Here is an 11296-nt window from a genome sequence, read left to right on the forward strand (position 1 = left end):
CAGCACAGGTTTTGCAGTAGTGGCTCGCCGACTGAGTGATTAGGTTTTTATTAGAATCCAGGTCTTGTACCTGTGTGGAGTTTGTATGTTCGGGCCGTGTCTGCGTGGGTTTTCTCTGGGTACTCTGGTTTCTTCCTACATTTCTAAAAACATGTATGGTTGGGCTGATTGGACACTAAATTGGCCTTAGGTTTGAGCGTGAGTGAATGGTTGTCCGTCTCCTTGTGCCCCGCAATTGTCCGGCCACTGATTCAGGGTGTTGTGCCCCATGTCAGCTAGGATAGGCTCCAGCACCCCCCTACGACCCTTGCGAGGATAAGCAGTTCAGAAAATGAATGAATAGCTTTTGCATTTGGCAACTTTGAGACGCTCACATGAACACCATGGCTGTTGCTGAGTTGTTTGCTTTGGAAGGGTTACTTCAAGAAAGTTGACTGGCCCCTTCCCGCTGGTCCTTCCCCCACTGGACTAAAAGAGTGGAAAATTGGAGCGGCTTCATGCTCCCTAAGTTCCTTGTTAGAGAGTCCACTTGCACACTGTGGTGACGATGTCTCTCCTTGTCCAGCGCTTCTTACTGCTGCTTGCCTGCGTGACTTTACCCGTCTATGGTGTGGAAAAGGTGAGAAGTAGAGCATACCGAAAGGATCCTGATGCTGACAAGGTAAGAGATTGCAAATAGCTCGATTGACGTGTAGTGATGTGGCATTTTGCAAAGTGAGGGACCTTGTGGAAGACCAGCCATACTCTGCCTCAGATGAGCCTCACATTTGATTTGTATAAAACATTTAAACTAATTAAAAAAATAGCAAAGTGCATTTTTATGTTTGGGATATCTTATTGTTGATGCATATACTAACTTAAATCCATGTGGTATAAAGAAAATTCCCTCAAGGGGTTGTGTTGATGTGCATTACGAGGTGCAGTTTTGGAAAAATGTCAGATTGTTATGTAGTTTATTTAAACTTTAGGTTTTATTGTCAAGAATGATGCCAAATAGGAAGCAAAGCATGTGCCTGTATATCAATGTTGTAATTATATATAATTAAAGAGGCAAAGGGTGTAAAAAATATATAATTTTTTAAACTATTATTTATAATCTCACCCTACACACTCCTAGCATTCTTGTATTAGTACACATAGTACTATAGTGGGTGGCCTCTGGTGGAATAGAATTCATACATCCTCTACCCTGTCCTCTGTTGAGGATCTATCAACTGAGAGTCATCTCATTTTCTTAACCGCTTTATCATCACTCTGGTCGCCGTGGGTGCTGGAGCCTATCCCAGCTGACCTCAGGCCAGAGGCAGGGGACACCCTGAATTGGTGGCCAGCCAATCGCAGGGCACAAGGAAACAAGCAACCATTCACGCTCACACTCATACCTAGGGGCAATTTAGAAGGACCAATCAGCCTACCATGCCTGTCTTTGTAATGTGGGTGCAAAACAGAGTGACCGGAGAAAACCCACGCAGGCCCGGGGAGAACATGCAAACTCCACACAGGTGGACCAACCTAGATTTGAACTCAAGTCCCCCATTGTGAGGCCGACACGCTAACCACTCATCCGCCGGGCTTCCCCTCTACTGAAAGTGAAACTGTTTATTTTGCTAAGACTTACCAGACCCTGTCCCCTCCCTCAATTTCTTATTAAAACGTCTACACCCTTCAGTCATAGAAGCCCAAACGCACCATTTTGGTCTAATCTTCCAAAGGTGGTAGCCTACACAATCTGAACTTTTCTGACTACGGTGGAAGGATATGCTTAACAGCAAGTTGTTCTATAATATCATTTAGTGATATTGGAAACCCAAACTGAACTCTGCAATCCAAAGGATCACAATTTTTATTGTTCAAAAAGCATGGCAATCATAAATCCCTTTTGTTTTCATCATTCCGAGCATTCAATTTACACTTTAAATATCGGTCTGTACTAAAGCAAGAAATGCATTTTGGTTCTCAGCACCTACAGTCAAATACTGCCTTTATGCTTCATTTTACATTAATGGGCTGTGTTAAAAATCATTCAGTATAATCCATGCAAACATTAAAGTTCCACCTATAAGTCAGTAGTTTGGCCAGGTGAACAGTGAATCCATTCATTCTTGTGCTCAGAAAATTTTAAAACCTGAGATGTTTTCTTGATTTTGTTCAAAATCAAATAGCCGCTGAAATATTTTATTCACTACCAAATCAGATTTTTACTATAAAGCTAATGTTACCTTCAAAAGCCATTCAATGACTTTAACAGACTATAGCCATCTGTTTTCCTCAGCTGAAATGAGAACACCACAAATCCTTCTACATAAAGGAATTTTTTAGATGTTCATCTTCTGAAGTACAGTTTTAGACAGCACCCGAGGGATTGAAACTGACTCATTGAGTGTGGTTTAGGAGCTCTTTGTTCTCATCTCCTGAGCCTCCCCGACAAACCTAATGTATTTTGGATATATACACCTCACTGTTCCACATTTGCTTTTGGAGCAAAATACATTAAGCACACACGTCCCTTAGGCATTAATATATGGGCATAGGATGAAACTATTACAAGTCAAAAGGACAGTTTTAGGTGGTCTATATAGCAATATAAATCTATAAATAGATATTTCAGAGTCACCTAATGATGTAAGTATTGCTTATTGTATTCTATGGCATTTTTTGCAGAATTGTGTATGTATTTGACTCAAATTACAAATGTATCATTTTTCAAACCCTTGGTTGCAGGATTTTGTATCAATTAGATTTAGCTGGATTAGGAAATATCACCGCTAAACTCTCAGAACATCATCTATAACAAGGGTGTCAGACTCGGGTTGGTTCGCGGGCCGCGTTAATGTTTTAGACATAATATTTAGATTTTTTTAAATACCTGGATTAAAAGAACTGGATTAAAAACCCTAGGTATTCAGTTTTTTTAAAGATCTAAAACAGTGTTTATTTTAGCTTTTTTGTATATATTTTTTTATTTTACTAAATTATTTTCGAACTAAAAACAGAAAAAAATGATAAAAAATTACAATTATTGATTTATTGGGGGAAAATCAGGAAATTTAATGTACATCTATACTCATTTTAATATCCTAAAACAGAAAGTTGGCACTCATGATTTACTTTCCAGAACCACACAAAAATATGTGGCGGGCCAGATTTGACCCCCTGGCCACCACTTTGACACATGTGATCCACAACATGGTCTTAAGTTATTCAGCTGGTCTAAGGTGTTGGTCCCATTCCATCCTACTTGGATTTGACCTCACAAAAGAATGTGGTCAGGTCACCCTTCCAATAGAGATCTTAATCTCAATGGGTTATTTCTGATTAAATAGATTGAAAAATAAAAATATCAGATCAGTGAGTTTATTTTTCCTTTCTTTTCCGAATAAATTTAAAAATAACTAGTCCAGCTTCTTATCGACAAAACAGCTGGTTAATGTAATGTTGCCACTCTGCATGAACCACACTCAGGAAGCAGGAAGTTATACAATGATCTCATTCTCACTGCAAACTTGCTTGCTCCTGTAGTATGGAAGCTGCATGCAGGGTCCCGCAGGAACAACCGGCAGAGACGGTAACCCCGGCGCAAATGGCATCCCGGGGACGCCAGGTATCCCTGGACGTGACGGCCTCAAAGGCGAAAAGGGTGAATGTGTCAATGAGATCTTTGAGGAACCCTGGAGGCCTAACTACAAACAGTGTGCCTGGAACTCCTTGAATTATGGGATCGACCTGGGAAAAATTGCAGTAAGTACACTTGCTGTAACCCATTTGATACAGTCACATTCTTTGCCAGGTAGAAAATATTGTTGTCAGGAAAAATATAATTGTACTAAATACGACATAGATGAAAATCTGTAAAAGGAATTTAAAGCAGCTCAAGCTCAGCCACTGTTTAATCAGACCAGATCAGGAAAAGTGAATTTCTCTAATGAGTTTAAATTGTCATTTCTCCCTGTGAGTCACAATCAAGCTACGTATTGGTTTTATCTGTGTGTTTTTTTATGTCTTCTGGGAAGTAAGGCTTGTAATAAAGGTTGTACTATGTTGTGTTGAATGATATGTTAATGATGTGAAAGACAAGAAAGATTGGCGAATAATATCGACAAATACATTCATTTATCTTTGCCACGCATCCTCAAAAGCGTGACCGGACGTTTGGTCGCAAAGACCGGCGACCAAAAGACCGGCGACCAAAAGACCGGCGACCAAAAGGCCGCCGACCAATAGACCAGCGACCAAACGTCCGAGCACCCCTCAAAAGGGTTGCGAAGGTTGCTGGAATCTGACCCAGCTGACTTCGGTGGAAAGGCAAACTGCACCCTAGAATTGTCACCAGTCAGCCTTAGAGAACAGAGTGACAAATGACCAATCATACCATCATCGGTGGGAAACTAGCCCATGCCTGGCCGCCACAAAGTCAGGAGAGTGAACCTCTACACCAGCAGGCGCCCTGACAAATACAAACTTCCATATTATACAGTACAAGAAAGGGAACATATAAGTAACAGAAATCTTTGAATAGTGATGAATAGATAAAATGGTGAGCTAGAATTTTTTATTCCCTGCTGCTCTTTTGTAGGATTGCACGTTCACCAAGCTGAGAACAGATAGTGCCCTGAGAGTTCTTTTCAGTGGCTCCCTCAGACTCAAGTGCAAGAACGCGTGTTGTCAGCGTTGGTACTTCACTTTCAATGGAGCAGAGTGCACCGCACCACTTCCCATAGAGTCCATCATATACTTGGACCAAGGCAGTCCAGAGCTCAATTCCACAATCAATATTCACAGAACATCTTCAGGTATGACTTTTTGAAAAAAATCAACTATAGTGTTGTATGTACATTATTATTGTCAACCAAGCTTAAAGTGTTTTTCTTTTGCGTTTAAGAACATATCATAGGCATTGTAGACTGCATAATTAAAACATAGGTGGACATGTAACACAATACATTCATTCATTTTCCATATGGCTTATCCTCACGAGGGTAACGGGGGTGCTGGAGCCTATCCCATCTATCTACGGGCACCAGGTGGGGGAATCATTCAAATGATGGACAGTCAATCGCAGGGCACAAGGAGAGAGACAACCATTTGCGCTCACACAGCCTACTTTACTAGTTTTTGGTATCTGTGAGGAAACCGGAGTACCCTGAGAAGACCCACTCAAACCTGGGGTGAACATGCAAGCTTCAAACAGGAAGGTCCCCGACCAGGGATCAAACCCTCGATCTTAACAATGAGAGGCCGACACACTAACCACTCGCACAGTGGTTTTCTCCAACACAATACAAAAAGACAGATTACACCCTTGGGGAAATGAAAGTGCCACACTGAAAGTCAAGCAAATTAACAATTGTAACATCAGGGACTCAAAAACTTTCAGTTTGGAAATGTTGCAGTGTGCAAATTTTGAGAAATGTCAGGTTTCATTGGGAAAGATGATATGAAAAACATTCCTAATTTAATATTACTAGGTTCATGTTGGTGGTTCAGTGGCGCGAGTGCTTACCTTGTCAGCCTCACAGCTTTGGGGGTCCTGGGTTCAAATTCAGGTTGGTCCACCTGTGTGGAGTTTGCATGTTCTTCCTGGGCCTGCGTGGGATTCCTCTGGGTACTCTGGTTTCCTCCCACATTCCAAAAACATGCAAGGTAAGCTGATTGGACACAATAAATTGCCCCTAGGTATGGGTGTGATTGTGCATGGTTGTCCGTCTCCTTGTGCCCTGCGATCGGCTGGCCACCGATTCAGGGTGTCCCCACCCCCTGGCCCGAAGACAGCTGAAATAGGCCCCAGCACTCCCCTTGACCCTAATGAGGATAAAGTGGTTCAGAAAATGAGATGAGGTAGTTTCATGTTATACATTAGATTTTTTTTTTTTACATTTTACAAGGTTTCCAATACTTGTGGTAAGCTTTTCCGATAATATGATTAAAAGTCAAACCACAGTTCATGTCGAGCTATTAATTTCCATGGCAGTTTCAACTATTGTGGAGATTGGAAAGTAAACATTGGGTACGGTCACATGGTATTACAGCAGTTTTGTAGCCATGTATTTTGAGTGTTCCCTACAATTTATGTTCTTTCTTTGTCTCTGTTTTTTTTTTTTTTGTACCAGTGGAAGGTCTGTGTGAGGGTGTCAAAGCAGGGTTGGTGGACGTGGCCGTATGGGTGGGGACCTGTGCTGACTATCCCCGTGGCGATGCATCTACAGGATGGAATTCAGTTTCCAGGATTATAATTGAAGAGCTTCCCAAATGAAAATAGTTAAATAAGATTGGGGCCAGCTTTGTGTAGTATCCTATCTGGTCTTCCAAAATGAGCATATATGGTTTACTGAGGCAAGTTCACTGATAGGAACCTCAATGTTTTGCTGTCGCAATTAACTATTTCATAATCCAGTTTCTTTATATGGAAAACAATCATTCGTACTGTATTGTACTGTATTTTTTTTCACTTGCTGGTGCTGTCTGCATTAATTTCCAACATGTACTTGTTTCACCACACTATAAGACACATCTTCAATATCTTAAAAGTTGCTACATGTATAGGGGGCACCGGACATAGTAGTAGTGGTGGTGGCAGTGGTAATAGGAGGGGATTATTTTATGCATCCACTACATAGAGCTGTAGGGGTAGTGGTTTGGAGTTGTGTTATTCATAACCTAGATGGGGCCGGGCTAAGGAGAATTTTATACAATGATTAAAAGATATTGATCCATATAGGGATTATAATGCACACTGCCCGGTTTAGAGAAAAGTCTTTTAGTTGTGCCTTATAGTGCGGAAAATACAGTATGACTTTTTTATATACTTGAATTTCCACTGTTTAATAAAGCAGATTTTTGTCCAAGTTTGTAACCTTTTGACTGCCCACATTCAAAATGGACACTATAGACAACTAATGGACGATCGATAGATTCTTAGTACTTAAAAACAACAGGACAGCAAAAAGCGTTCAAACTTTTATACAAATACACCCAGCTATTAATTACTTAACTCCCCCATAAAGACAATACCTGGAGTGTGCAGTTCTGAGTTTATAGCCCCAAAAATAATACAATTTAAAAAGAGAAAGTCTTTGTTTCAGTCTTAACACAGTTCATTACAAATTTATTTATGGTAATATTTTTCGGACAAGTGATGCCTATTGAATTATCAAAAATAGACTTTAATTTCAGGTCTCACATTGATCTCATACCTCATTTTCAGATCGCATCGATTGCAATTTTGGAGATACTCATTTGTGTTACACATAATCCTCAAATATTTATTCCAATCTTAGATATTTAGTGCAAACATTTAGCACTGGGCAAGGAAAAAATCCTCCACATTCCACACTCAGTAGAGGAACAAGAAAACTTATTTCATTCCTTTTCAATGGAACACTCAATGCATTTCACTGAAATTAATATTCCAAATACTCACATCATGATTAGCCATCCAAGCACTGTTGCTGTTGAACAACTCGGTTCAAGTCCATACTTTTCTTTTTTTGCCATTGGAGCTTGTCACCTTGGATCAAGGAGGAAGCGGGAGACATTTTCATAAACTAAAAATGTAATGCAGCATGCTGGAGTGACACGAATCAAGTTGGGGACAATTCCTTTGTAGAACCCAGTCGGGCCTTCATTCCTGCAGAGAGGTCATACACAATTACAAAAGCGGACAGCAATCCACTGAGCACTTTACGAAACATTTGCAAAAAAAAATCATACCTCCACGTCCGTTTGATGACATCAATAAGACCGTTATAGCTATTGTGCTGGTCTTGCAGTCGAGCGCGGACCACTTGATATGGGTATGTTGTAGCCACAGCAAAGATTTTGGATAGTGCCGCCATCGTGATGTATTCCAATGGATTCTGTTGAAATGCGATGATTACATGATCAATGAACCAAGATAAGTATTAGGTGCAACAGTTAGCCAGGCAATATTCTAGAACATCAAGTGTGGTTTGCCACTGATTCAACTGAGACTCGAGGGGTGAAATGACTCACAAGCTTTGCATCAGAAGGAACTTTCTTGTATTGATTGTAGTCTCTCTTGAGTTCCTCGTAGGCCATGAATTGCAGTGCACCGTGAGACGTTCCAAATAGTCCAGGAACGTAACCCTTTAACATTGGTATACTTTGTAAGTAATTTCAATGCATTTATGAACCATAAAATGAACGAAAAACAACATATCACGGTCTTATTTACATAGAGAATGTTCATTCGCATTTTAAAAAACACATGCCCAGACAGAACTATGTCGAAAGGACTTATGGTGATACAGCATTCAACTGTACCAACATTTAGTTTTATTTCTTTTTATTCTTATATATATTTTGGTGGGGGACACCCAGTTACACAATGTGAAAACTATGGCTGAATAACCCTCTAGCTCGGTTATGGCCAAACTACGGCCCGCGGGCCACATATGGCCCGTTAGGCTTTTTAATCCGGCCCAAATAATGGTTTATTTTTTCCCAAGATGGCGCCGTCACGCGGTAGCCAGTGGCAGTAGCTCTGTCTACCTGTATTTGTTTTTCATGTTTTACAGCCCCTCTATCTTTTTAGAAATTACATTTTAATATTTCTTAATACATTCCTTTTTACTTTACTTTGTACTTTATAATTTAATGATGAGTGATGAGTATGTTAATACTTTAGTCCTTTATTTCGGTTTGTGTTTCATATTTACTGTTAACGGATGCAGTTTTTTATATGTGTCGTATCTTGTGCTGACCCGGCCCATCTGTCACATTTTTAAAGTCAATGTGGCCTCTGGGCTGAAAAGTTTGCCTACCCCTGCTCTAGCTAGTTGACAGCGCCACAAGCCGTCAAGTGACTTGTGTAATTATTTTTTAAATATGGACCACAATTTTAGCTTTATAATGTGGTTTCACATTGTGAAAGTTATCATTATCTTGATCCTGAATGTACACACAGAGCTATCGACAGTAGCGGTATTTGATTGATAGCTTAACAATGGACATTCACATCATTGGAAAAACTCCCCAAATAAGAGAAATGAGACAATGAATGGAATTTTCTTCATTTTGAGGCCTTATCTTGTGTGGTCTAATAATTCAAACCTGACATGGTTGTGTACACATTTTGTGTATTTAATAATTTGTAACAACCATAATGGATGATATTCACTTATTAAGACACAATTTGAGATTTGTTTCCCTTATATGCTTCTTGGATCAATTAAGGGTGGCAAAACGAAGACTGAAATACGGTAATTATATGCTATTTCTTCATTGCCTGATTTTGTATTGCCTGGTTCTCGCTACGTTACACAATGTCCAATGGAAAGAACATTTAATTTCCTTTTGGAGACATTTATTGCTACTGTACATAAAAGGTCACTGCATCAAAATTGTGAGGATTTGGTGCCCTCTAAGGGCGTTGACGGAAAAGACAATTGTGTCATCTTCCCAGTTTTTATCGTATGCGTATTTAAACAGGTTTAAACATAATTACATAACCCAGATTTTAACAAGTTGATTCTAGATTTTATTAATGTATGTATAACACATGTGTACTGACCCTGTAGAGGCCTGACACTCCTTCTGTGCGATAGATCTTGAGCAAGGCATCTGTCATCCCCTTGTATTGTTTACTAGTTGGGTCTGAACTGTACTGCAGTACAAGCCTGGTCTTAGTCACCCAGATGGGGTTAGTTATGGTGAGTGTCAAAATGCCTGTAGGGAGATAAGCAAAGGTTATTGTTCCCAAAAAAAATGAAATTTCACTGAAACACATTTTGAGACAATTCACTTAATTTATCAAGTTGTTAAGCCTTTTTCGAAGAAGAACAATACAAAAGAGTATTATTACCCGATTAAGACTTTAGTCCAAACTAACTAATAGCGTAGTTCACCCTAACCTGCTTCGGCTGCGGACACCAGATGTTCTGTAGCTGTCAGTTCTGTTTGGCGGCCTTCCTTGACATAAGCTTTGATTGCATTGTAGCTGTGGATGATGGAATGCGTCATGAACCAAAATATATGTCGATGGTAAATTAGTAACACACTTACAACAAAAAGTAGAGCCCCCAAGAGGCTCCAGCACCCCACACGTTGGGGGTGACTCCTTGATAGAGTCCCCTTAGTCCCTCCTGGTGCCACACGCTCTTCATACAATGCAGTATACCATTATATTTGGGTCTCAATTCCAAACCATCACTCACTGTTAGAAAAGAAAAGGTAATTCACAGTCAAAAAAAAAGAACAACAACATATGACTTATAAAAGGTTTGTTAATGTGTTGTGCTTGGAATATTTAAAGAATGTCAAATCTGGTGACTGTTTGGATAAATAACATTTGGAATGATCTTTTATTGTGAAGATAGCTAATGAAGAATTTTTTTTAAAAAAATCATATTGAAGGAAGAAAAATGTGTACTTGTTCAGTGATAACAATGATAGAATACTCAAGATTTTTTTTATACATTCAAGTCTAAATCCTGCATTTGTCATTGCAGCATTATAGTCGTAATGCCACTCAAAATTTAAGAGCATAAAGATCTTGCAATACTTAGCATCGTGTCTTACCTGCAAACCTGATTTTGACCAGGTCGAGAGGATGCAGAACCAGTGTTGAGACAACACCTCCGCTGAGTCCTGCGACCAGGTTTTCTACCTTCACATGTCTGAAAACCTGCTGGATATGACCAGCTAGTGACACTGCAGATGCCGGGCTTTTACTACTAACGCCAATGGCATCATGATTTGGGCCGGTGCTCATGCTTACCAACGTTCACTGTAGCTCGCAAAGCTAAATTTGTACACACATGTGGTCACAAATTATCAAAATGTTTACCAGACAAGTCATAGTCACAGCAACCAAGTCGTCACGACGATGCAGCGATATAGTTTCTTTGAAATTGTCTCATCGTGGGCCCAAGCTTGATAGTAAACCCACGTTTTTTAACATGTGGTGTTGTTACACGCAGTTAAGTGACATTCTCCAAAATGTCAAACAGCAGCAACACGAGTGGTCGACCTTGTTGATCGGAAGTTCATCAACTTATCCGGTATAGAATTTCAACATAAAACATCGTGTACGCGTAAACCTACTGAATATATAATATTCAAACAATGTTTTATTTCCAATTGAAATATCATACTTTTAAAGGGGTATTTTATCATGTTATTTGAAAAATCATGTTATCATTCGGGTGTTTTTTAACACTGTGATACATAATATTTGTCCCGGGAGCATTTAAGGATACTAAGCAATACTGTGGAGGAAATCGGGTAGTCTTAGGAGATGTGGACCTCTTATTTTTATTTTTGTTGCGTAATATAGTGA

General features: G+C 39.7%; 2 protein-coding genes across 3 annotated transcripts; one reads left to right on the forward strand and one right to left on the reverse strand.

Annotated features, from left to right (window-relative positions):
* The first annotated feature begins 523 nt into the window (after positions 1-523).
* On the forward strand, positions 524-6814 carry LOC144199329 (collagen triple helix repeat-containing protein 1-like). 2 transcript variants are annotated; one of them, XM_077720884.1, is made up of 4 exons: positions 524-661; positions 3520-3738; positions 4574-4790; positions 6108-6814. In XM_077720884.1, exons 1-4 carry the CDS (start codon positions 548-550, stop codon positions 6248-6250), a joined length of 693 nt encoding a protein of 230 aa, XP_077577010.1. In that variant the 5' UTR covers positions 524-547; the 3' UTR covers positions 6251-6814. The 2 variants fall into 2 exon arrangements, with proteins under 2 accessions (XP_077577010.1, XP_077577011.1); XM_077720885.1 differs by having other exon boundaries at positions 530-619.
* Positions 6815-7081: 267 nt separating this feature from the next.
* On the reverse strand, positions 7082-11016 carry LOC144199328 (solute carrier family 25 member 32-like). The gene is made up of 7 exons (XM_077720883.1): positions 10537-11016; positions 10021-10171; positions 9870-9955; positions 9530-9684; positions 7990-8103; positions 7708-7853; positions 7082-7624 (listed from the first exon to the last, which is right to left on the reverse strand). Exons 1-7 carry the CDS (start codon positions 10727-10729, stop codon positions 7501-7503), a joined length of 969 nt encoding a protein of 322 aa, XP_077577009.1. The 5' UTR covers positions 10730-11016; the 3' UTR covers positions 7082-7500.
* Positions 11017-11296: the final 280 nt, after the last annotated feature.

This window comes from Stigmatopora nigra, chromosome 7, assembly GCF_051989575.1.
Source record: "Stigmatopora nigra isolate UIUO_SnigA chromosome 7, RoL_Snig_1.1, whole genome shotgun sequence".
Taxonomy (NCBI): Eukaryota; Metazoa; Chordata; class Actinopteri; order Syngnathiformes; family Syngnathidae; genus Stigmatopora; species Stigmatopora nigra.

What these genes read in the sequence shown, in the direction of transcription:
- LOC144199329 (XM_077720884.1), top strand. Translation starts at nt 548, where the DNA reads ATGTCTCTCCTTGTCCAGCGCTTCTTACTGCTGCTTGCCTGCGTGACT. An exon ending in AGGATCCTGATGCTGACAAG is followed by an intron (nt 662 to 3,519) that starts GTAAGAGATTGC and finishes TTGCTCCTGTAG; the next exon opens with TATGGAAGCTGCATGCAGGG. An exon ending in TATTCACAGAACATCTTCAG is followed by an intron (nt 4,791 to 6,107) that starts GTATGACTTTTT and finishes TTTTTGTACCAG; the next exon opens with TGGAAGGTCTGTGTGAGGGT.
- LOC144199328 (XM_077720883.1), bottom strand. Translation starts at nt 10,729, where the DNA reads ATGAGCACCGGCCCAAATCATGATGCCATTGGCGTTAGTAGTAAAAGC. An exon ending in GGTGTCCGCAGCCGAAGCAG is followed by an intron (nt 9,685 to 9,869) that starts GTTAGGGTGAAC and finishes ATCTCCCTACAG; the next exon opens with GCATTTTGACACTCACCATA. An exon ending in TTCCTTCTGATGCAAAGCTT is followed by an intron (nt 7,854 to 7,989) that starts GTGAGTCATTTC and finishes GCATTTCAACAG; the next exon opens with AATCCATTGGAATACATCAC.